General features: G+C 46.9%; 1 protein-coding gene across 2 annotated transcripts in view; it reads right to left on the bottom strand.

Moving 5' to 3' along the window:
- Positions 1–26,030, bottom strand: part of LOC111873579 (high affinity cGMP-specific 3',5'-cyclic phosphodiesterase 9A) — a 110,804-nt gene that overhangs the window by 8,076 nt on the left and 76,698 nt on the right. Inside the window, exons 3-11 of one of the 2 annotated variants that reach the window (XM_023868401.2) lie at positions 16,564–16,713; positions 11,569–11,718; positions 10,883–10,931; positions 9,529–9,656; positions 4,194–4,308; positions 3,045–3,282; positions 931–1,053; positions 592–855; positions 423–512 (exon numbers count right to left, since the gene is read on the bottom strand). In XM_023868401.2, coding sequence (XP_023724169.1) covers positions 423–512; positions 592–855; positions 931–1,053; positions 3,045–3,282; positions 4,194–4,308; positions 9,529–9,656; positions 10,883–10,931; positions 11,569–11,718; positions 16,564–16,669 — 1,263 coding nt within the window. In that variant the 5' untranslated portion in view covers positions 16,670–16,713. The remainder of the gene's footprint in view (positions 1–422; positions 513–591; positions 856–930; positions 1,054–3,044; positions 3,283–4,193; positions 4,309–9,528; positions 9,657–10,882; positions 10,932–11,568; positions 11,719–16,563; positions 16,714–26,030) is intronic. The other variant, XM_023868402.2, reaches the window with a different exon arrangement.

Raw genomic sequence — 26,030 nt, 5'->3', positions numbered from 1 at the left:
TTTTTTCACATGGTTTGTTCAGATTTCGAAATGTAAGCACTCTTCTGCAGTTTCCTTCCCACCCGTGTTCCTTTCTTGCACACAGACAAAAGATATGTCAGTTGTGCCCTTCCTGCAGCACCACAGAGTATCAGTGGCTCAAGACTGATGCGTCAAGTGTTTGGTTGCCGGGGGCAACCACCCTCTCCCCTTGTTCCCAAGAGACTTGAGAGCAATTACTAACAGCTCACTGACTCCCCCTGGCCCTGAGCTAAATGTGGATATACATGACCAGCTGACGACACAGAAACACAGGAAAGAGCACTTGAGATCAGGGCAGAAAGCACACCAATTATGGTGCTTGTCAATACCAGGCTCTTAAAGGTGAATTTAAATTCAACTGCTGTAACAAAATCAAGCAGGGGTAAGTAAATTGGCCTTACCTGCAGTAGTCTGTCCAACCAGGGTTCTGCGACATCCATGGGCCGTGCCTCATTCGATATGTCTGCCACCTTGATAAGCACCATAGACAGCTGCAACAAGAAGTAAACTGTGTCACTATTCCTCAACCAGTGACCAACCAGAAATATTTAAATTTCACTTCAAACTTACAAGATTTGTGTGGGCCTTGTTGCTGAAATCAAACTCTGGAGTGATCTCCTTGAACTGTGCAAGGATCTCGTTGTGTCTTGCCATGTCAGTGGCCAGGATGCAACGGATTACGCCCTCTCGAACTTGACGGTACATTTCAGGTGACAGGCTGTGGAATATGTTGCAGTTCTCATCTTCCAGCACCCGGAATGCCACCGAGCAATGATGGTTCTCCAGAGGTGAGATGTCGTTATAGCGCAGGGCCAACTCCGTTTTTGCGTTGATCTGCCAACAGATATGCCAAGTTGAGTGATGCTAACAGAATCTTGAGTAACGTCACGCTCAGGAATCAAGATGTACCTGGTAGATGTTGTTGTAGCCAGGATGGTCCAGGTCATGGCAGATGCAGGAAGTCAGTAAGATCAACGTTTCCAGGTCCCCAATCTTACTGGGCAATTCCACGCACCACACCATCGAATACATCTAAAACACAAGAGATTAAGGATCATATTGCTTTTAAGAGTAATGTGTTTGGTGTTCCAGATCACAGCTCAGATGCTTTATTGCCTACCTTTCCAATTTAGAATTCAACAATCAACTACCATTCAATGCTAAAGAGTCTAGCTACTGACTGCATCATTAAATAACCCACATTCTACGTCCTGTGGCCTTTTGAGGGCCAGGGCACAATCCCCTAACTTCTTTCAAAGATAACAATGTTGAACACAGGCAATGTTTAATGGAACTAATACAATCTCTGTTTTTAATTAACTGCTTGTCATTGGCTTCTGTAAGAATAATACAGTATTTTCATGAAGAAGTCCAAAAGGAAAATTCTGGAGGTATTTTTTTCAAGATTTTAGATGCAATGGAAATAAAGGTGAAGGATAAAGTTGATCATGTGCTTAATTAGTTAAGCACTATGCCATGAAGACGTATGTGGGAGTGGAGGTACAGCTTCACCTATCCTGACTTCAGCATTAGGTGGAGGTGAGTGGTCAGCTTCATGCCCCTGCCACTTTACACCTGGGGAAACCCACTGGATAGGAGGCTGCTTGGACCCCTGGGTATGTCTGGACGCTGTGGAGATAAGAAAAAGCTTGCATTGCCGAGAATCGAACCCGGGCTATCCAGCATAGCCCATTGCTATACCAACTGAGCTATCCTGAATCCTCATGAAAAGGAAACAAAAGAAATATTAGATCTGAGGTCAGATGATGTGGGGTTTGGAGATGTGACGCCGTATAGTTTGGTAAAAGTTCACCGACGATTAGGAGGAACGTATTGCCTCCATCTTCAGGGTAGAAGTAGTGCTAAGGAAGTAATAGGTAAGAAAGGGACAGCAAACTCAGCATGCTTTTGGACACTAAAGATTGCGACAATACAATCCTCTGAAATGTCGGCGAAGTTCTACCAAACTATACGGCATCACGGCCCAGAAGGCGGTAATCTTCATAAGACCTTATAGATCGTTTAATTTTCGCCCTTTCTGATGTGTGCAGTATTCTAACGTTTTAGTTGTGCACAACAGCCTTATATCACCCCAGCATAGCGCGACACCAAAGCACATCTACTCCACCAACAAGTGTACGTCATACCTTGTGTAGCCAACCTAGGAACAAGAAAAGACGCAGTCTTTCGTCAGCGATTCGTAAGCATGAAGATGACGTCAGCATCATGACTCAGACCGGTGTGCGGCAGTTTTCATCTCATTCGTTTCAAGTGTGCTCCTTTCTTTGCGTCATGTCGCAGACATCGTGTCTTGACTCTTACATGTCTTGACGCATACCTGTGTGGGGCCTACCTATATGCACAACATGCTTTAACATAAGAAAACTCTGCATTATGACCACAGAGTGTAACTGTGTGCTCTCTATGGTTCTCCAATAAACAGCATTAACTGCTAGGGCTTTGTAGCGGAGACGTAATGTTTCCTGTGAGGTACGGACTGAACTTTTATATATTATTCGTAAGAAAGCCCGTCTTTAACCCCATGTGGAGGCGGGGTCGAATACCTCCACCGTGACCCTGAGAGTCGTAAGAGGCGACGAAAAGGGAAGTCTCACATCTGAGACAGCAAAATATGTCGCGATTCCCAAGGGACTCGGACCCAAGAAAGACTTCGCTGGCAAAGGCCAGCAGCACATACAAAAGTCAGACCCGTCCTCCCGTCAGAGAGGGCGCCCCACAAGAAGACCGTAACTGCCAAACAGAAATAAAAATCTGGTCATGAGCCCCCTTACTGACTGACTGACTGACTGACAGTCAGCCTCAATGTGACTTTGACTTTGACTTGACCAGTCTTCAAAGGGTTAAATACCATGCCATGATGATGTGTGGGATAGTCAACTTCACCCCCAAGGAAAGAGCCCTCGATACCCCCTGGACAGGAGGTCGGGCTCACGTAATCTGATCCCCACAGCAGGTGGAGTATACCTGTCATGCGATAAACAAATAGCCCATAGTGGACTCACCATCTGCGCCACACAGAAGCAGTGCCTGAAGTTATGGAAGGGCACCTCATTGTAGTTCTTATACACCTCATAGAGGAAGTTGCGGAGCGTGGGCAGCTCAATGCCGAACTTGGTGGTAAGGTCCAGGTCAAGGTACATCTGTTGCAGCAGCAGGAGAATCTCCTCGTCCTCCCACTGGTGGCAGTCAAACGTGGGCTGGCGAAGGTACTGACGTACTTCCTCGGAGACCGCAACATCACTGCAAGCACAGCACATCCACACTGCCTTAGTACAGAACATTGTTACCGTCGCCAATCCGGAGAAAATGGTGGGGGAGAACATCCGAATTAAGCGATAATCCGGATTAGTTAAGCAAGATGTAGCCCTAAAAGTAAAAAAGAACACAAAACATGAAAAATTTAATGATATAAGTAGTGCTGATGAGAGTCAATACAGACATATCGCTGTAGGGCCTTTATTTAAAAGCTATAAGAAGACAGTTTTCTGTTCATTGTCAGAAGACGCAGAAGTAGCTTAGTCGGTATAGCGACTGGCTACGGGCTGGACGACCGAGGGGTCGGAGTTCGAGACCCGGTAGGATCAACAATTTTCTCTTTTCCACGTCACCCAGATAGGCTCTGGGACCAACTCAGCCTCCTATCCAATAGATACCGGGGGCTCTTTCCCCGGGGGCAGAGCGGCCGGAGCGTGAAGCTGACCACTCACTTCCACTAGCCGAGGTCAAGAAAATGTGGATCTATACATCCACTCCCCCATACGTCTTCATGCCGTAGTGCTTAGTTAGTTAAGCACAGGGTCAACCTTATGGTTTTTTAGAAGACTCAGAAGTTGTTTTTGATCGTAATGATGCAGGTTTGAAGAAACTGTTTGAAATTTAGTCTGTACAGATGAGTGACTAATCTGCCTTTGAAAGTGTGTATTCAACTGTGAACATTATCTTTCATTTTTCATATTTCGATCTGGATTATCCGATATTCGGATTAGCGAGGGCTCACTCTACTATTACAATAACAAGTTATTAATATTATTATTAGTATTATTATCGTATTATTATTATTAGTAACGAAATGTATTAAAGTCAGGAATTTTTAGGGCGTTTGCTTCTAAAACTGTCAGTTTCGTGGAGCCGCCGATAACGATCGCGCTTACCAGATGCTGAAGAACCTGTCCCGCACGCGACGTTTCTGCTCCTCGCTCTTACGTCGATACTGCAGCCTCCTGCAAGCCTCGCTGGACAGCGGGGGCGGCAGCTCCTTGTAGAAACCTGCGTACACAAGATGGCGAGACGTCTCAGTGCAGTCAGCCTGTTCATAAGTTTCATTTATTTAATTTACGTTTTATTTAACGGCGCTGTCCGTAGCTCAGAATACAGCGTATCGAATGGTAAAACGAATACTGAAGAACTGATAGGAAAGGATTTGGAAGTACGCGGTAGTGGCATGGCAGTCTCATGGAAGGACTGAGGACAACCACGAAAAGCCAATTAGGGTAGTCAGTGCCCAGGCAGAGATTCGAATCGAGCACCGTCCCAAATACAAGCCTAGACCGTTAGCGTTATACCAACCTGCTCGTTAATTTATGCATTCATTTATTTGCCCCTCTGTTTATTTTATGGTTTGCATCACGAAGCTCCCTGTAGTACAGGCTGTTTGTATCGATAGAATGATTGATGAATGATGATTCAGAGACGAGGAGGAAGGAAGAGGACATGGCCTAATTTGAGGAATTCAAGTTGGTGATGATTACGATCGTCTTCTACCCTGCAAAGGAGGCAGGGAGTTTCTGTCGCGACTCACTTTCAGATGAAAGATATAAAAGTAAAAGTATTCCTGTAACAGGGCGCAGAGGCCCATTGGGGTGTGAGACGTCGAGGCTCCCACATTTTCTAGAAAATCGGCTCAAAGAAGGCAGTGAGGTTGTCAGCCTTACGCGCCGGTCGCCCTGCACCCCCCAGGAAGATTCTTGGTACTCATTTCTGTTAGAGGCTGAGTTGACCACAGGGCCAAAGTGCGGCTGGAACGATTACGTATGTAAGGAAAAGCCGTCCCTGTGCTTAACTAATTAAGCACTACGCCAAGAAGGCGTATGGGGGAATGGATGTACAGATCCACACTTCCTTGATCTCGGCACTAGCTGGAAGTGAGCGGTCAGTCGCTTTACACCCCGGGGGAAGAGACCTCGGTACACATTCGATAGGAGGCTGGGTGGACCCCAGGACCGTTCTGGACGACGTGGAGAAGAGAAAATTCTTGATCCTACGGGGACTCGAATTCCGATCCCTCAGTAGCCCAGCCTGTAGCCGGTCGCAATACCGACTACGCCATCCCGAACTGAAAAATCCAATGATCTCATCGGGAATTGAACCCACGACCTTCCGGCTTGTAGCACAGTGCCTCAACCAACGACGCTTCCGCGTGCCCCAAGTAATTCGAGGTACTATCCAAAACATGGCTTGGAGGAACTGACAAAAACCACGAACATCAGTCACAATAGTTGTGTGTCCGTATCGAGATTTAAACCAGCGAAGGAGGAGTACGGAACCGCGCGACGTTTCGGCACATCTTTGGCTTCCGTACCAGGATGACATTTCATTAACCACTGGGAGACACCAGCGACCCCCACAATGAATTCACCGTAGTTCCATGTGTCACACAGTAGAATGAATCTGACCGTGACTCAGTGTTTTCTGGTAGATATTTATCAACGTTTACGGGCAACACGACTTTCGGGTTAGAAGAGAAGAAACCTTGGTAAATAACTACCAGACTACACGGAGTCACAATAATACTAGTGGAAACGCTATATGCTTGTATTTGGGATGTTCTTGGTTCGAATCTTGGCTGGGACACCGACTGTCCTGACTGAGGTTCTTCGTGGATTTTCTCAGTTCCTACAGGCAAATTCCAAAGCAGCATCTCAATCAGGCCACGACTACTTATCTCGAGTCCGCACGCGGTAGCGTAGTTGGTTGAGGCACTACGCTACAAGCCGGAAGGTCGCGGGTTCAAGTTCCGATGAGGTCACTGAACTTCTTTTTTCAATTGACCTTATCCTTTCAGCCACACTACGGGCCTGGGGTCGACTAGCCTCTAACAAAATGAGTACCAGGAATATTCTTAGGGGTAAAGGGAGGCCGGCGCGTAATGCTGACAAACTTGCCGCCATTATGAGCCGATTGTCTACAAAATGTGGGAACCTCTACATCTCACAATCCTATGGGCCTCCACGGCCTGTTGCAGGGATAGCTTTACTTTACCTTTTCCAATTCATTATCCATCCGTCATCCTACCATATGAAGCTATGTTGCCTAGTTAGTTAGTTAGTTAGTTATTGGAGAGGGTGGGTTTCCCCATGCACTTAGACCAGTATTGGTCCATTGTGCTTCCCTCTATGATATTCTACCAGTCTCTATACCCTACCGATATTGGTGCGTACCATCAATCCCGACCGAACCAGCGAGTTCGGCCTCTACTGGCTTAGCGGTATCTATAATGCTTCCCCCATCTATCAGAGGCGTTAGAGACTACTGTTGGGCGGGAAATGTCCTTGAATTTGGCTCAGAGACCTCCTTTGGAGATATGAGGTTCTTTTACGTGCCGTAAAGCTACGACACAGAACCCACGGCTTAAATTCCCTCCCGGAGGACTTGTTCCCTGAATTTTCCGCCCTTAAAAATTCCACGACCTCCGCCGGGTTTGAACCCGCGTACCACGAGTCATGAGGTGGGAGCTATGTTGCCTAAATACTGAGGGTGTCGTAGGTCTCCGTGAGCCGAGGAGCAAGAAACCGCACACGCTGCGCGCTCCCAACAGAAGGGCGCTGAATCTTCCGGAGTCCACTAACCGAGCGAGACACGGTCTGTAGGGCGTACTTAGTTACAGTGCGTCACGCAGTGGAAATGCAACCACTGTCCCGCAATGCATTCCCAGTCTTGTCACGCGCAACCCAGATTCCAGGTCCTACGAGGACAGGCTGCAGTCTCGCTGGGGAGGGAGTGTCTGCAGACAACCGAGCCGCAGTGTGGGTCCGTTTCTTGTGCGCGTGCGCCGCCTCGAGAAGGCGGAAACCTATCGTCACGTTTAATTTACAATTGTAATCGGCTGGATGCAGAAAACGAGTGGCTGCGTTCGTTTACTCTCTTCATCCGCTCGAATGCACCGCGCCTCTGTGTAGCTGCCACAGAAGGGAGAACATTTTCATAGCATGAATAAAAGCTCCTCTATGCTCCATAGAGGAGCTTTTCAGATCAATACAACAGTTAAAGCTGACGCGTGGGTATGGTCAGTATGCCAACGAGCTGGCTCCCACAGCCAGATAACTAACTAACTAACTAACTAACTAACTTCATGGAGCTGAGCCCTTCTTGAAAAGCCGCCAGTTTTGCAGCTATTCAAGAACACCCCAAAATTTTATGGAACCCGAATGTTCATTACCGTGTTCACAAGAGCCCTCCACTGGTCCCTATCCTGATCTCTCTAAGATCCATTTTAACATTATCTACCCATCTACGTCTTGGTCTTCCTGGTGCCCTCTTTTTTTCTGGCTTTCCCAACTGCCATGAGTGAACCTGTCCCATAAGCACTGCTTACATTCCACGTACCAAATCTCATGTCAATATTCCTTAGCTTAGGACGTTTATCCAAAGATTCCGTTCAAATCAGAGGTCCTTTGTGACATTTCGCAACAAACTTATTTATTACTGCGAGGAGTTGTTAGCCCCATGCCCAACCCCCCATGCTGGAAGCCCACCCCTTGTCGGCTGTCCGCGGCTGATTATTCAATATACTGGCAGCTACCCTCCATTTCGGGGAGACGTCTCCACCATCGGCAACCTGAGGACCGCGCCATGCAGCGGTAACAAGGGACAAGACTGCATACTGACTGAGTGCTGTAACGTTGAAGGCTCCCCGACAAGCGGAAACTAAATAAATGAACACGACTGCAAAGCTGCGTACAGCTTCCACACGCGCTTTGTGTTTTGCGTCCTGGCGTTCAGTATGCTCTTAGCTGTCAAAGTGCTCTGAGGAATATCTGTTTATTTAAGTAGCGACGCTGTCAGGAACTCCAATGATTGGTTCATGGCGAATATTAAATTGGATAGGATATGTAAAAGGAAATTATCGTGGCATGATTAATGTACTATTCCAGCATTTATCTGGAAACACTGAAGAAAATCATGAAAAACCTCAGTCAGGACAGTTCGCGTCCAGGCCGTGTTACGAACTGGCAGCCTATACATACCAGAACCGTTAAGTACTGAGCTAACTTGGGTGGAGGCTTTGATGAAGCTATTAACAATACGTTAACATGGCTACTGAATTTAGGAAGTGGCGCTGATGTCGCTCCCACCTCACAAGTTCGTGTTTCTGCCATGTTGTCAGTACATGTCGCAGGGAATTGTGAAACACTCGAGCTTAGGCTGGCCCTTAATGACATGCTGTTCATTTGAAATTTAGTCAAAATCCGTCCGAATTCAAAAATCAGACAGACCTGATCTCTCAATAATGCAGATACCAGACATACTTGCTTAGGCTTCTTACCAACTGCTCCTAATAAACCACGATGTATGCCATGACCGCCTCCTTTTGAATCCTTCCCAATTCATAATTCTTCACATTCACGCTGCCTATAACCAGTGCAGTTCAAATAAAATAAAATAAATGAGCACTCAAAGAAGAAAAGAACCAAGGACTGAGATAAACGTATTTTTCTCTCTTCAAAGATCTGTCACCATACAAGCCTTCAGAATTTCGCATGATAACCATGCTGGTTGTGTCGATGACAGGGAGTTGAAAAGTTAGGAAATGTATGCCCACCACAAGAATTCTGGGCATTCTGCCCTTTTACTTCATCTAGCTCTTCAATTTTCCAAGGCTTTTATAATTTTCAGTGATTGCATCCTGCTGTGTATTGCAGAACATGTTTGTAGTATCAAGCCGTACTTTACTAGTAGTGCCAGGTACTACCTGATACTACAAGCATGTTATGCAATTGTTGTGTTGTGACGGCTTTCAATAAAATAAATTCCCAAAGCTTGCTTTAGATGTCATGTTATAAATAGCATAAAAAGATGAAGGAATTGACGTAGAACGGCCTCCAACATCAAATTTAATCAAAATCAGTCCTGCGATTGTTTTCATATGATACATCGTTAAGGTACATTTTGCTTAATTATCTGGAAAAATTGCAAGATTTGGAGAAATAACGTGTCGAATATAAACAAGGTGTTACATTTCGCCTGCAAACTTCCTCTCGAAACATTTTTCGCTCCGACAAATACATATTTATAGAGTTACGCCCGAGACGGGCACCGAAATGCACGTGGGTAATCATTACATGAAAATGGTTTAGTGGACCTCTCCATTATGAGACTTAACGCAAATCCATTTCGCTACTGCCGAGTTACTAGACAGAAACAAATGAATGTAGGGAAGAGCCCAGGAAGAGCAAGATGTTTATCCTGCTGACGTGTTGAGACACTCACCGAGCCAGCTGAGATGTTCAGTTGTCTCCAGTTTATTGCGGAAGTTGTCCACTTGGTGCTTGAGCTCCTGCACGAGGGGCGGAAGCTCTTCGAAGTCCACCCTGATCTGTTTCTCCAGCCTAGCCACCCTGCGGACACAGTCAGTTCTGTCGTTCTGGTTCATAACACAACAAAACTGTGATATGGCGAACAAGAGACCAGGGGACTGAAGCTGTAACTCTCTCAGAAAATGGCATTACGCTAAATTACTAATATAGTGTGACATGTAGACCCATTGCCAAGTAACAGCTGTGTAAACAGGCGACAACACAACAGCCATCGCTAGGGAACAGCTCTATGGACACGTGTTTCCCCGGCAACGAGAAAACACGCAATAATGGAAGAGACATTTTCTGTGAGATTCGTGCCGGAGCCACATAACGAAAAGGGAACTCTCAATTCTGAGACAGTAAAATATGGTCGCGAGTCCCAAAGGACTCGGATCCGAGTAAGACTGCGCTGGAAAAGGCCAGCTACATATACAAAAGACAGACCCGTCCTCTCGTCAGAGAAGGCGCCCCACAGACACAAGACCGTAACTGTCAAACGGTAATAAGTAATATCTGGTCATGAGCCCCAAAGGAGGCTCGACATCAAGACTTACTGACTGACCGTCAGTCGCAATGTGACTTTGACTTGGAGAATTTTTTTTGTCGTAGGAGGCGACGAAAAAAGGAAGTCTCAAATCTGAGAGAGTAAAATATGGTTGCGAGTCCCAAGGGACTCGGACCCGAGAAAGCCTGCGCTGAAATTGTCCGCCGTTGGAAGACGTTACCAAGCAACGGCTAGTGATGACGGTGACTGAGAAAATTAGTCTTTGTGTGACAGTGATTTGGAAAGTATAGTCATGTGTTGTTTAAGAGTCCAGTAAATCCGATGAAGTAACAAAACCCCGTCTATAATCACTCAATCACGTGACAATATGATCTATCGGAAGCGACTGTGGCCTATAAAACATGATACTTTATCTGAGACATCAATGAGGGTGCGTCATATCTTGAGTACACGATGACGTAATGATGTACGTCACTATCTGATGGTGACGAAATCTCGAAGATGGTTTAAACAGAATTTAAGGTTCTCACAGCATGACTGTGAAGAGTACAGTCTTCTGGATTGCAGTTCGGAGAGATCCGGACGTTTCGGAGAAACTTATTTCACCCATCCTCAGGATCACATTGTGACCCAAGCAAGAAACCAGCAAGGAGACGGCAAGCTTGCATGGCTCAGTACTGTTTTATTCAACATTAACCTCCCCACCCAAAAGCAAATCTGATCTAGGAAAGGCCTAAAGTTTAACATCTAATAAACTCACCTCTGCTCCAGGGCCATGAGATCGATGCCCACTTCATCCAGCAGCATACCTGAAAAAGAGATTTGTTGACACTGTATCAAGTGGTGGTGTGTACAGCGTACAGAGGAATGTGTAACGCACAACAGACATCCTGAACAAGCCTGTATTTCAAGATAAATTAATCCTTTAAAGCACGTTCCATACGCTTTAACACTAAAAACTCTGCATTCTGGCCACAGAGTGTATCTGTGTGTTCCGTACGGTTCTCACAATAAGCAGCGACTGTTTCCCTGAACAGCTTTAACGGGTTGTGCCTTGCAGTGGAGACGTAATGTGTCCCCTGTGAGGTACGTACTGAATTTTTAAATACTAATCTTCTCTCTGACGACTTGACACTCTGGGTCCAGGCAAGTGCCGGATATAGAGGTGGCTGATCAGGAATGTCGCACATCAGTTGCGCAGTCGCAGATGAGCATGGATTGATCGTGGAGTGATGACTGGAATGCTGATCACATGTCCCGACAACCCTGACTCCCTCCTTTTAACTTCGTCTACCAGATCGGAGGGTTTACACAATTCCACCAGACCTGTTTCTATCCTTAGCCTCTCCAATTCGCGTACCAGGCTGTAAAACCTGGGGACTTCAAGACGAGCGCCGCAAGTCACCACAAAACCAGCGAGCAGAAGCAAAGTGACAGACCACTCACCGCTACAGTGGGCAGCCACCACCTGGAGGCTGTAGCAAGAGTCGGGTGTGTTGGGCGTTATGGCGGGGCAGATGTTGATCAGACGCCCGTCTGGCGTGTACAGCTTCAGGATGTCTTGGGGCCCAGCTTCTGCAGCCGTTCGGAACAGCTCTGCAACAGACAGTGAGCCCAAGTGAGCGCATAAGTTCGAAGGCGTGACTCATTCGGTATAGTGACTGGAGAATCCGGCAATGAACGGGTTAGCTCAGTCAGTGTAGTGATCAGGCTACGAGCCGAGAAAGAGCCGAATTGGGGCTAGTAGAGATATTTTTCCGCGCCACGAAGTCAAGAGTAGCCCCGGGACTCACCCAGTCTGCTACGGAGCAGGTACAGAAATCTCGTTCCGGGAGGTAAAGCGGCCGGGGCATCACGCTAACCGTTCATCTCCATCTCGCGACGGAGGTTAAGAACGAGGGAGGCTGTGCCTTCACTGGAATGCCAACGCTCCTGGTGGGCTGTAGCGCCAATCCTCTTGGACGGAGGGTTAACATGGAACTAACCAACCACGTGGAGTTGAGTCCTTCTTGAGAAGCCACCAGTGGCTCAATTAGTCAAGAATTCACCAAAATTTTATGGAACCTGAAGGTTCATTCCTGTGTTCACAAAAGCCCACCACTGGTCCCTACCAAGACCCAAACGAATCCATTCCATATCATTTCTCTAAGAGTCGGTTTAATATTATCCTCCCACCTACTTCCAGGTCTTAATAATGATCTCTTACATTCTGGCTGTCCAATCAAAACCCTGTAAGCACTCCCTTCTCCTCCATGCGTTGCCCATCTGAACTTGACTTGGTCACTGTAATTATATTTGGCGGAGATGAATGTGGGCATTTTAATTGGATTGTACTGGCTCAGAATCGGGATTGAACATTGGGGTTCTGCTGCTCTAGGCACCGGAGTCCGCCTTCTGAAGGCGAGAATGTCGCAACGGTGACATGAGTGCTCGCTTCTGCTTGTGTTGCAGCGAGCGAAATCGCGACAATTTGAAATGCAAACGGCGAGCGCGGGACAAATCAATTAGAGAAAGAACCGGAAACCTGTGGACCGGAGTAGCAGGAAATTGAAAGCGGCCCGCGCGTCAATACAGCTTGTTGCGTTTCCTTCTACTCTTTCGAACATGGCTGCTTGCATTATTATCATTATTATTATTATTAGTGGTAGTAGTAGTAGTACTAGTACATAAACTGACTTGGTTTGTATTTTATAAGCAACTGTCTTGTTCCCTTTTCGTCTTACTCATTCTGGCCTTGCAAATGGCCTCTTGGCTGTTAAGTTTGCACATCAATAAATAAGAACTGAATTATTATTAGATTAAATCCTAGCTTATCAAAAATAATTGGGGGGGGAGAAATTAAGCGTATTAAGCAAAATCCGGATTACTGTAGTAAAACGTAATCCTAAAAAACAAAAGAAAACTTAGAACACAAATAAATGTAAAAATTAAAGTTTATAAGTAGTACTGATAAAAATAAATAACAGAGTAGCACTGTAAAGCCCTTATTTAAAAAACTGTAAAACAATGGATTTATTCATCGCTAGAAGACTCAGAAGCTGTTCTTGTTTCTGAACGTAATGATGCAGGTTTGAAGAGACTGTCTCAAGTTCTGTCTGAACAGACAAGTGACTCATCTGCCTTCATAAATGCCACGTGTATTTTGAAGTGTATACTCAACTGTGAACAGCATTTTTCATTTTTCATATTTCGAGCCGGATTAACTGTAATCGGATTAGCGAGGGTTTACTGCAATATTGTTGTTGTTGTTGTTGTTGTTGTTGTTGTTGTTGTTGTTGCTGCTGCTGCTGCTGTAGTTACTATCATCTTCTTCATTTACATCTTGAATTCTTTCGGTGTTTTTCTCCAATTCAATTTTCTCTCTTGTCGTGAAGAAATTCACTAAGCGAAGAGCACTATGTGATGGAAAGTGACACCGTACAGTCTGTCAGATATTTACAGACGCTTATAGAGAACTGCATTGCCTCTGTGTTTACGGTAGAAGAGAGAGGCAAGCACCGAACCATAAAGAGCCAAGCTTGCTGAATTCTTCTTGCTGGTTCCTTGCTGGCCTTACTTGTCGACCTGAAGATGGAAGCAGCATACTCCTCCAAAAGCATCAATAAACTTCTACTGCACTACACAAAAGGACAGTTCCCCTCGTGCTCACCGCCGTGTGGACTTCAAATCCAGAATTAAATATTAGAATTGACTGAGCCTCTAATAGAAATGAGTACCACGAGTTTTCGCGCGGGTTAAAGGCGGCCGGCACGTAAGGCTGACAACCTTACCGCCATCTGTGAGCCGATTGTCTAGAAAATGTGGGACCCTCAACATCTAACAACTCTATGGGCCTCCACGGCCTATTACAGGGATAGCTTTATTTTTTTTCCCCTACTCAGTAGGATCTGTGGATTCTATTTATGATTTGTGGAGACCCCTGGGAGACCGGCCCTGGGCTCTGTGACTGGCCAGGACTCGGACTTCAAAGCAGCGAACATCTTGGTCACATGAAGGAGCTGCAATGAGCTGCTATTGTTGTGACTCACTGGACGAATCCCTTTAGCGTCATGCGGCGTCATTATACGTTTTAAACAGGGCTGCCAACTGCTGAAGTTCAGAGCGAACTTGCGAATCCAATTAGCGACCCCCCCCCTTACACACATACACACACAACTCTTGATTCGTGGGGGGGCTTTCAGATCGATAATCGAGTCGTGTTGAAGAATCGGTCGGTGTTCCTTTTCTGAAGGAACTGAGAATCGATCTGTAACTGCAGCGCCACTGTAGCGCACTGAGAAAAACCTAGACTCCCCTTCACCCACATACGAAACAAAAGTATCGACAGAAAAAATGTTATCTTCTGGGACTAACGGCGTGTAGTCCGTTGAAAGTCAGCGGACATTTCGGAGGAACATGTCTCCATTTCAGCTACTTGCTTTGCTAATTTTTCCACCCTGAAGATGGTTGACTTTTAACAGGCTACATGTAGTTCCATCCCAGAGGACACAACTGTTCGTAACCACCGCTGTGAGACCCTCAAATCCTACAGGAGTACGAACTAGCCATCCTGGACATGGGCAAACTGAGGGAGTCTGAGAACAGGGGGTTGAGAACAGGGCGTTGAGAACAGGGCGCCGAGAGCAGGGCGCTGAGAAGAGAGCGCTGAGGACAGGGCGCTGAGAACTGGGCTCTGAGAATATTTAGACCTGAGGGAGATGAAGAGGCAGGCACAGAAGGAAAATTTCATGATGAGGAGCTTCATAATTTCCACTCTTCAGAAAATATTGGAGGGATTAGGATCATGAATGAACGAAAATGAGATAGGCGGTGCATGTAGCATGCAAGTGAGATATAAAAATTGCTTAAAAAGTTTTGATTGTAAAAGTTTCATGGAGCAGAGCAGTTTGAAGAACAACGTGTGAACGGGAGGGAGATATTGAAATCCAGTGTGTAAGGATTGGATTCATCTGGCTCAAGAAAGACTAGTGACAAGCTGTTGTGAACGCGGTAACGAACCTTTGGGTTCACTAAAATGCGACAGACTTATTAACACGGTGGGCACTGCTCCTTTCAGTTGCTGGAGAGCTATGTGGGACAAAGGCTGGACCAAACAGCCTTAAACGTTGAGGCTGCAGGCGGGCTGATAATCCCTTCGTGCCGTAGCAAGATACCACCTCGGTTTGCCACGTGTCTTCACGCTGCTATCTTGCTCGGCTTGCTCGGCACTGAAGGTGGAGGTGATACTTTCCCCCGTACAGTCTGCTGACGCCGCTATACCGGAGAAGACACAACTTTCCGTCTTTCTGTTCAGCTTCCGATTTATTGTCATGTCAATTGATTATTCAAGTTTCTTATAATAACAATTTTAATATGAAAAACGTTAACATTCTTCTGGGATCACCCTGTATAACGTTTTGGAGGATCCAACCCTCTTGGCAGATCCTTTCTAAACATCCAACGAATTCTTAATTCTGTCTTTATTTCTTCATTTTCTATGAGAACATCTTGTGGAAAGGATCCTTATAACTTCAAAGGATCCCGACCGTGAAACTGCAAAGCGCAAGAACGGCGTCTCGTGTACCAGGGGCATTATCTGTGACGCAGAGCACTTGAGGGGGGAGCGGTTTATGATATTACACGGAATGAAAATACAACATTTTCAAATTCGCAGACAATTATTGTGCCTGGCTTTGTTGTTTTGTCCGTAGAAAAGCAATTTCCCCATCCATGTCCGTGGTCGTTGCGCTGCAGAGTGGCATATGTGCTGCAAGCAGACGAATGGCCTAAGGCGATTTCATTTCCCGCCTTGTTAACAGCAATCGGTACCGCCCCGCGACACGCGCTCGGCTTATGAACGGGATATGGAGCATAGAACCCTCCCCGCTCTCCTCTGGAGGTCACGAGTTCGAATCTGCACAATCTGCTTCTGAGCAATTCATTCCTCGGAGAAGAGTTCTTCTTCAGAAACTTACAGTTGCTCAGAGGGTCAAGAAATTCCGTTTTGTATGGAATTTAGACCAAATCATGAGCCAGTTCAAATGACTTTTCTAATACAAATTTTAATATTATCATCCAGTCTACTCCTAAGTAACTCACTCCACGGAGCCGAGCCCTTCTTCAGACCAGAATGGTTGCTCAGCTAGTCAGGAAAACCCTTGCTCTTTATGGAAAGTATAGGTTCGTTACAGTGCTCACACAAGCCCGCCACTGGTCCCGATCCAGTCCACACAGCGACACCCTGAATATCTTCCTAAGGTCAATTCTAATATTATTCTCCCATCTACGCCTAGTTCTTCCTCCTTCACTCTTTCCTAAGAACATTTTTTGTGCACTTATGTCCTCTCCCAGGCTCCTCGTACATTTCGCCATTCATAATCCTGCCGTCTTGATTGTACATCGCGAGGAGTACCAAGTATGTTTTTAATATTATCCCCCCAACATGCACGTCTAGGTGCTGACCTTTGACCTCGTCCGCTGGAGTGTCCGTGCGGAAGTGTGCCGCCTCACAGTGGTCGCGGTGCTGCACGGTGAAATAGACCACTCTGCTCTTCTCGAGACACTCCATCCGCAGGCAGCAGTGCGCGTGCTCATTGTGCAGGCAGCGGGCCCCTGCAACACACCAGCCCTGGTCTGTATGAGAATGCGTACATGTGCAGGTACCCTCATGCACGCTCCCGCCGCCCCCGCCGCCGCCTGGCTGGGTCACGACCTCGTCACAGGAGCAGATCGTCTCGATAAGTGTGCCTCGTGCCAGCCCCACCCGCTCCGCGCCCCTTCTCTTGCACAACACGCCCAACGTGTAACATGTGCGCGGGTAGAGACACGGTCAAGGAATCGGGGTTCGATTCCAGGTAGGACAAGAGATTTTCTCTTCTTCACAGCGTCCACACACCCAGCCACTGGGTGCCGGACCTCTTTCTCCGGTGGATAAAGCGGCCGGGGCGTGAAGCTGACCACTTACCTCTCATCTAGTGCAAAATTTATACCTCCACTCCCACATACGCCTTCCTGTTACGGTACTTAACTAAGCAAGGGATTAACTTCACAATTTAACTTTGCTCCAGTTGCACAAGCTGCTATTCCTTTAATACCGTACAATGAGCTAGTTTAATCCACTCCATGGGCGCCGCTAGGATCCCTCCAAGGGGGAGGGGGGGCATCTGGTTGTCCAAGGATGAGCAGCCGGAAGAATTTGCTAACGAACTTACGTCTACACGGCTTCAGGCCATTTTACTTATCACGCGACAGCTTTTACTTGTTCCCTCGGCCCCCTGAACAGCTCTCAGTTTCCCTTGTCATCAGCGCCTACATCAGAGGCTCTCCAGCCATCCCTGTACCAGGCCGTGGAGGCCCATCGGGTTGTGAGACGTAGAGGCTCCTACATTTTCTAGACAATCGGCTCACAGATGGCGGTCAGTTTGTCAGCCTTACGCCCCGGTCGCGCTTTACTCCCCAAGAATATTCCTGGTACTCATTTCTGTTAGAGGCTGAGTCGATCCCAGGGCCATAGTGCGGCTGGAAGGATTAGGTCTATTGAAAAAAAAAATGAATTACCTCATCGCGAATCGAACCCGCGAACATTTTGATCCGTATCCATTCAATATGGCCCTACTTTACATTAAGATTATGATTACTTCGATTTAAAGGAAATGACTGATGGGAGCGTTACCTCCGGATCTCACTGGAGACATCTGTCGAAGTGGTTAACAGTTACTGATGTAAGAGGAAGAATTTCATGACCCGTTACAATGTCACGGGTCTACATATTTTATTTGAAACATTCCTCGCTAAGCAAGCTGACTCAAACGGTAACGCTCATTCCTTGTGTTATGGAGGCACTCGGTTCGTATCTCGGGCAGAACAATTAATGTCCTCAGTGAGACTTTTCGTGTTTTCCTTCCTCCCTTTAAAGTAAAGGCTGGGATATTACCTTAAAGTAGGCCACTACCGCATCCTTATGCAACATATCCCACTCTTTACTTACTGCGATTATGACGACTCCACATGACAGCAGAGGTGCTCAGAACGTGGCTCACACAGAGGCATGCGGCCCTTCTGAACCGTCGGTGCAGTTTGTGGCAAAGAAGGTACCACTCGGTCCGCTTTATATCGCTGCATGGGAAGCCCCTATCCACTCCGCGTCTATTTGCGGCTCTCACGTTAAGTTTGGCCACCCCTGCTGTATAGTCTGAGATGCTGACAACGTCATTCAGTAAACTATAAATCGATAAATAAGGGACATGTTTCATTCCTGCCAATGTACTGCGCAGTGCCATCCTACAGGGGCAGATCTGTTCCTGTAATTCTATGCACACGCATACGGCAAGATGCCTTCACGTCAAGCAAACGAAAGGAAGTCATCTCGGGCAAGCAGCTGCGTCATCCTGGATAGAAAAGACTCCATATTCCAGTTACTATGACGTCCGTAAAATGGCAGAAGCCACATTTGAAAAAAAAATTTCTCTACTGTAACCAAATAATCGTTTGTTGCAAGCAGTTTCATCGAACTGGAGTAAAATCCTTCTTACACGAACTGTAATGTGCAATGTTACAACCTTGCATGCCGGCTACACGCAGAACACCCGAATAGAACAAGTTGCCGCATACGCGTGGCGGAAAATCAACTTCCTGTGCGGAATGAGTACAGATTGACAGCACTAACTTCATCTTCACATGCATTTGTTCGACATTAACTTCCTCACAGTAGATATTAAATTTTTGATATGAGATAAACGAGCCTCTTTCTGGTATGTTCGATCCTGAAGATAAAGACATGTCTCTCGGTCGGTCGGGCAAATTGCTGCTAGCCCTCGCCAGCACTGTCACTCTCGGGTCATCGCCACTAGTTACATAATTGAATTTTTCATTTATTTGTGTTCTAAGTTTTTTTTTTTGTGTATTTCAGGATTAACTTTTTCTGCACTAATTCGGATTGTCGCTTAATCCGGATTATACCCTTCGTCCCAATCAATCCGGATTAGAGACGGTTTACTGTACGTGTTCTATAAAAGTCATGTGTCACAACGTGACCTTTCAAATCCCCGCTACGCGTTCTGTTCGCAGTGTGAGCTGACGCTCGATACGATTCGGCAGCTGCTGCCTCGCTGTCAGTGCCTCTCGTGCAGCTCACAGCGAGGCAGCGGTGCAAAGACAAAATGAAGCGTCTTTCACTTATTCTGATCTGAAATGACAGATCTGTTACGTGAACGCCCAGACTAGTGACCGCTGCTCAGGATAACAATCGCCTTGAAACAAACAATGAGTACAGCCGTTGCTATGCAATAGGGAAATAAAAAAAAAGCCGTTTCTGAGCAACGGCTCGGTAAACAATTTCCCACGGAAATTAACAGGCAGGAAACAATAGAAAAATGGTGTTTTGGATGTGGTCCGCGTCGAGGAGTTACTAAGAAGACAACTGGAGTAATCCAGTTAGTTGAGAGCTGAAAGTCCGGCTGTGAAGAAGAGTTAGGTAGGCCGCACACCGGCATGCGTCAAGACACGATGTTTGCGACATGACGCTGACGTCATGACTCAGATCGGTGTGCGGCGGTTTTCATAATCTCATTCGTTTCAATTTTGCTCCGTTCTTTGCATCATGCCGCAGACATCGTGTCTTGACTATTGCATGTCTTGGACGCATGCCTGTGCGCGACCTACCTTAGTTACAAGAGTGCGGCTTTGAAAAGAAGAGTTTATGTGTAGTATCTGGAGTGTGTAATTCACTGAGACGGTTAAAATTACTGTGTTAAAATGCGTTGCCAGGATACGACTAGTGAAGACTGAGAAGATTTGTAAAATATGGAGATGGATGAATGCGCTGTAATTCCTTGTAGTTCCAAGCTGTGTCAATAAATCCGATATGCAAGCCATACCCCGTCTGTAGTCACACATCTAAGACGTGACAATAATAAGATTTCATACTGTTGTCAGTAAACCAATAACCCGCCTACTATGGGAACGCGTGTGCGTCATGGTACGTTAGTGACGTACACGTCGTCATTACAAAGTTGCTAGGTTGTGTTTTCAACGTGCTTCCGCCGGGGAATTCAAGTATACCTAAAGGGGACTTTTATTCTGTAAAGTTGCCTATGTGAGGTATGACGCGCCAAGGTTCGGATGGCGATAAATGCTGGACGCTGGGTGAAGCGACTGACACCAGAAATGTGTGACCATTTAATAATACCAGTTTCCGGTGGCCTTTAGGTGCTCCCCATTGGCCGAAACGTCGGTAACAAAGTTTATGACAAGGAACCGCCGTGAGAGCAATTCCCGAGAACGTTAGTTGGACTAAGCAGACGCACCGAAATGAAGACAATTGGATACACGGAATTGGCCAGTGGAGGGGCATACCCAGACAACAGAGAGACCTGGGAAGGCGTACAAAAAGACGGAAGAACAAACAGCGCGCTTTGTTATACCAATAACGTCCGGACGTCAGGAGAATGTAACAAATATGAGGAGTTCAATTAGAAAGACTTGTACATTGTAACGTGGAAGACCAAAGCGTTGCTAGGCAACGGTTCGATATACACGTGGGCTATGCTACAACTAGTTGCTAGGTGACGCAACACTGCTGACAACGGAGGTGACTGGTTTCCTATAATGTTATGTTGTTATAATGTTGCGTGCATGTAGGGGGCGTTACCTAGCAACGGCTGCTGTTCAAACAGTCATCGTTTAGCAACGGGCCCGTACGACACAATACCCGTTAACAGTAATTCCTATATTTAGTAATCAAGAAACACGATATGACCATCCGATACAGCGTTTCGTGAGAATTTCTGTTGTGAGCGCTGCTATGACTGTTAGAACACAGTGGGATGAGAGATGTGTGACGAATTGGAAATCATTTGTAAGGAAGCGGTCGTGGCCTATATCCCGGGCATTTGTCTGGGGGGACTGTGAGGAATCGCGGTGGCCCGGTCGAGGTTCGCACCGAGAGGCCCCTGAATGTGAGTCTAGCGCCTGGAGGTGCGCACACCCGCTCGGCAGCAAGTGCTCTGATGGGCACCTACCACAGGTGCGCACGGCACTAATGTCAAATGCCCAAAAGTAGCAGCCACACGACCGCAGGACGTGTCACTCGTGCAGGCGCCCCACCTGGCGGACAATTACTGCGGCCTCGTGCATACAAAGCGACGCCGTACGCCGCATACAAATTGCGTTCTATCGCCTCACGTCCTCAGGTAACGAGTACACTGAAACCGAGGAGCGTAATGCGTCATAGAAAGTTTGTCTCTCCCGCGTCTCAGACTGGGGGATTTGAGCAGCAGCACTTTGTTGATGGCCTTCGCCAGCACAGTTTCGAAATGAGGCCGCCTCTTCGACGAGAGATGGGTTCTGGGTACTGCTACCGACTTACTAGTTGAGATGCCAGGTTCTGACAACGGTGACTATAAACATTACTGTCCTCTGCTATGTGACGCCGTGTAGCCAGACAGATACTGGAGAAACATACTGCCTCAATCTTCAGGATCAAATCACACTTCTATCCTGAAGATGGGGGAAGCAGTTACCTCCGAAAGGCTGACAAATATCTACTACGCGATATTTAAGGTTCATTCGGTGGTTACTATAAACATTACTGTCCTCTGCTATGTGACTCCGTGTAGACTGGCACATAAGCTACTTACTAACGTCTCAGAAGAATCTGCTACTGCACGTCAGAACAGTCGATTAACGCTGAAGATGGAGGCAGCAGATTGCACCGAAAGTTAGTATTGTACCTACCAGACTGAACGAAGTCACATCCCAAAGAGGTTACTGAGTGGTCGCTGCCAAATAATAGGAACTATCCAGACATCTGACTGGAGGGACTGAGAAAAAACATGGAGAGCCTTAGCCCGGATAGATACGAAACTTGTTCATTCCGAACACAAGTAGGAAGCATTACTGCTTAAGCCTCAGTGCCCATACCCTGCAGTGGACGGAACACCAGTCGATATACTGACTCAGAATGTGGGTAAATCAGCGCGCGATAACAGTGGCAGGATATTGCTCGGCGCACTTGTCGCTGCTATGCAACCGGCCGCACAGATATGCCAGTTGGGTTGCCGCCGAGGCAGGTCAGCTCGAATTCTTGGAAGGAACAAATTCCGCGGTAATGAGACGGCCCAATATTACGAAGGGAACCACGGAAACTTACCATTATATGAACCTCACGTTGGCTGTTTAGCGACACTGTAGCAACTGCACAATTCGTTATGACCGCTCCATGAATTTCGTCGTGTATTTAACGAGGCTGTCAGTAGCTGGGACTGGTTAGCATTTAACGTACAATGAACAATAAATTGGTAAGGATGTGGAAGGAAGCGGTCGTGGCCTGGCACATATCGGCAAGAGTACGGAGTCCATGTCGTAATATATTTTCGTGTTCTCTGTTAGGTCCGCAGTATAATATAAAATAATTATATACGGTTATATGGGAGATTTGAGATTTTCACCCAACTGAGGGTTCACATTGCTGTGTCCTGGGTTATGACACCGTGTAGCTTGGTACTAGAGCCGCCAGTACCGCATCTTTTCGTGGTCTGCTTCGCGACATTGCACATATCCAAACAATATAAATTCTAATGCTTCGGTGACTGACGATTGGAAAGAAGCGACCGGGGTTTTATCAAGGTACCAATCCGGAACACACAAAGGACCTCAGTCAGAAGAGCCAGTCTCCGGGACAAGATTCCGTGTACATGTTTACAGTGTAAAGAGGTAAAGCTATCCCTGTAACAGGCCGTGGAGGCCCATAGGGTTGTGAGCCGTCGAGGTTCCTACATTTTCTAGATAATCGGCTCTCGATAGCGGTGAGGTTGTCAGCCTTACGCACCGGCCGCCTTTTACCCAGCAGGAAAATTCCTGGTACTCATTTCTGTTAAAGGCTGAGTGGACCCGAGGGCCCATAGCGCGGCTAGAAGGAATAGGTAAATTGAAACATCCAATGGCCTCATCATGAATCGAACCCGCGACCTTCCGGCTTGTAGCATAGTGCCTCAACCATCTACGCTACGATGAACCCCCGTTTACAGCGTTAATGTTATAAGAATTTCCTTGTGGCTACCGTACATATTGGTAAGACTATGAAGTAAAATCTCATAATGTCTTCGGTGATCTCTGTTAGGTCCGCGAGACGAAGCAGGAATCAGTATAAACAGAACTTTTCAGCCATGATGTATCATCAGCAGATATTCAGTTCGATGAAAGTGTTGAACGGTGAACTGCGGAAGTGACAATGGGATTGGACGTGGCATACTTCCAGGTAATATCTCGTCATTCGCAACGGGGAAGTGAGTAAATGCAGGGGATAAGCCAGGAAACCTGACAGGGAAGTGTGTCCTTAATATCAAGCTGGGGTCTTGGTGTATATGATGCATATACGCATATGTATATGTGCGTATGTATGTATGTACGCGCGATCAAGGGTGCGTTCTTAAGCGCATTCCAGACTTCGCTAGTGTGCCGAGGTCGAGTGGAAGGGCTGCCAACTGCAGCACCCTTTCTTAAGAGCAGCGCCTTCTGCGATGAGAAATCGTATAGCCTGAAACATGTTTGCGCATGTTTCGGAGGAACTCCTGCCTCAATATTCAGGGTATGAAAGTAAGCAAACCAAGCAGACAACAAGCAGAGCTGTGCTCAGTACACATCCGAAGAGACAGATTGCCAGTGCTGTGAGGGCATCAAATCAATAATTACTTTTTTTTCTTTCTAGCATAAATGACATAGGCATTTGAATGTCGTTTTCTATTCGGCCCGTGTCGTATTGAAGGAAAGTAGGCGACTAGTTCTTCTCAGAACTTCTTTTATATTACCTTACCATCGTTTGCGTTTTCATTTCGGTCTGTTCCTTTCAGGTTTTCTGACAAAACCTTTCTCACGCGTGCTACAAGTCTCGCCCACATTACTCAGAGACGAGGCATGTCGCTCAGTCAGAAGTGCAACTGACTGCACGCTAGACGGTGAGGGACAGGCGTTACATTTCGTCGCGGTGCCCAGTGCAGATTGTATTGCATCGTCTTCTGGGAACTTCTTCCAGACGCTCCAGCAGATCAGGCCACTACCAGCTCCACTGTGAGCCCCTGGTCTACTCAGGGCCCTCCAAAGGGCTGGAGCTAGAACCATCCTGACTGAGGCCCTCCTGTTATCTACAAGCTCTGATCATACAGGGCCAGAACCATCCTGACTGAGGCCCTCCTGTTATCTACAAGCTCTCATCATACAGGGCCACAACCATCCTGACTGAGGCCCTCCTGTTATCTACAAGCTCTGATCATACAGGGCCAGAACATCCTGACTGAGGCACTCTGTTATCTACGGACTGTGATCATACAGGGCCGAAGATCTCTTACCCCATGGATACCGAAGCGTTTATATCTCAGGTAAAACGGCCGAAGCATGAAGCTGATCAGGCACCTCCATTCAGCGCGGAGATCACGAATGCGTAGGAGCATACCATGGGCCTTCATGGCGCGCAATTAGGCCCAGGGCCAGCTTCGCCTTTGTTTATTTTAGAATGCAATTAGTATCTCAGCCTGCACAGCGCCCATGTTCACCTGATGATTAGCGTGTGTGATTTAAGACCTGATTTATACATTCATGGCTTGGACTGACAGGAACTACGCATTTCGTTACACCGGAAGTAGCTCTGTTGCATAAGAATGATCGCATTTTTGGGGACTACACGCCACTGAAGAACTGCTGTGACGTATATGCACAAATAATATTCGGCCGCCATGTTCCTTGCACGCCACGGTTACCGCGTTCTTTGCTTATGTGGAGGCCGCCTCTACCCTCCGCGGGCGCTGTATCACTGCGCACTTCGACAGGGTCTGAGGTTCTGACCGCCGTGAGCACTGGGATAGCTGTGATGCCTTGCAGTCGGGTAGATATTGTGGCCTACAGACCCGTTGCTAAGCAGTGACTCTGTAAACAGCGACCGTTTCTGGGCAACGGCTATGTAACACGTTCCCGTTGCTAGGCAGCAGATTCTTGATAATGCAACAGTTGGACTACAAGAATGGAAACGGGGTGTTGTAATGAGGTCCGTGCCGGGATGATATAAGAAAGGGACAAAGTTGTCACACTTCAGAGAGTTGTGCACGGGAGACTGTGAAGACAGGACCTGAGTGCGTGAAGCCGAAGACTCTCCACTGTTAGAATCCGTTGTTAGGGAACGGCTGGTGAAGAAACAGCAGGCTGGAAAAGGCTTAGCGGGTGCTGTGGTGATTTATGACTTGTGGAGATCACCGGTGGCTCTGTAACTGCTTGTAGTTCCGAGTCGTGTGCATAAGTGGTCACTAAATCCACTCACCAGTTTAAACCTCGTCTATAGTCACACACATGAACCGTGAAAATATTTACACACAGTTTCGAAGGAATTTACTGTCTTCATCTTCAGGACTGTATAGTGAGAATAGGGTGATTCTGGTTTCTTGATTCGAAGGTTTTGAATCAGGGGACGTTACGCGGAGAAGCCACCCAATGCACGTTTCCCCCCCCCCTTGCAATATTTGGGGATCTCACTCCGGTCACTATAAAACGTTCTATCTCCTGGGGTGCGACGCCGTCCAGTCAGGTAGATGACCGATGTTTCGGAGGAATCTGTTACCTTTTTCTACAGGACAGGAACTTCCCAATCATGGGAAGATACGTACTGGCCTACAGAAGACAACCATCTTCAGGAACTTAAACACATCTGAATCAGTTCGGCCAGCGATAGGAGCTTGAAACTCGCCACGACCACAGCCCACAAGCATCACAATTCCTTTCTGAAGGACAAGCATTCTTAAGAGGCAACCCCGCACTCTGCGTGTGCCAGTTCACCGACTTGGAAGAAACTTGGTATGAACGTTATGCGATTAGATGCCACCCCAACGATGTACTTTTCAGTCGATATAGCGACGGGCTACAGGTTGGAAGGCCGGGATTTCGATTCC

This window comes from Cryptotermes secundus, unplaced genomic scaffold (assembly GCF_002891405.2).
Source record: "Cryptotermes secundus unplaced genomic scaffold, Csec_1.0 scaffold631, whole genome shotgun sequence".
Classification (NCBI taxonomy): Eukaryota; Metazoa; Arthropoda; class Insecta; order Blattodea; family Kalotermitidae; genus Cryptotermes; species Cryptotermes secundus.
This window is presented reverse-complemented; position numbering and strand designations above follow the sequence as displayed.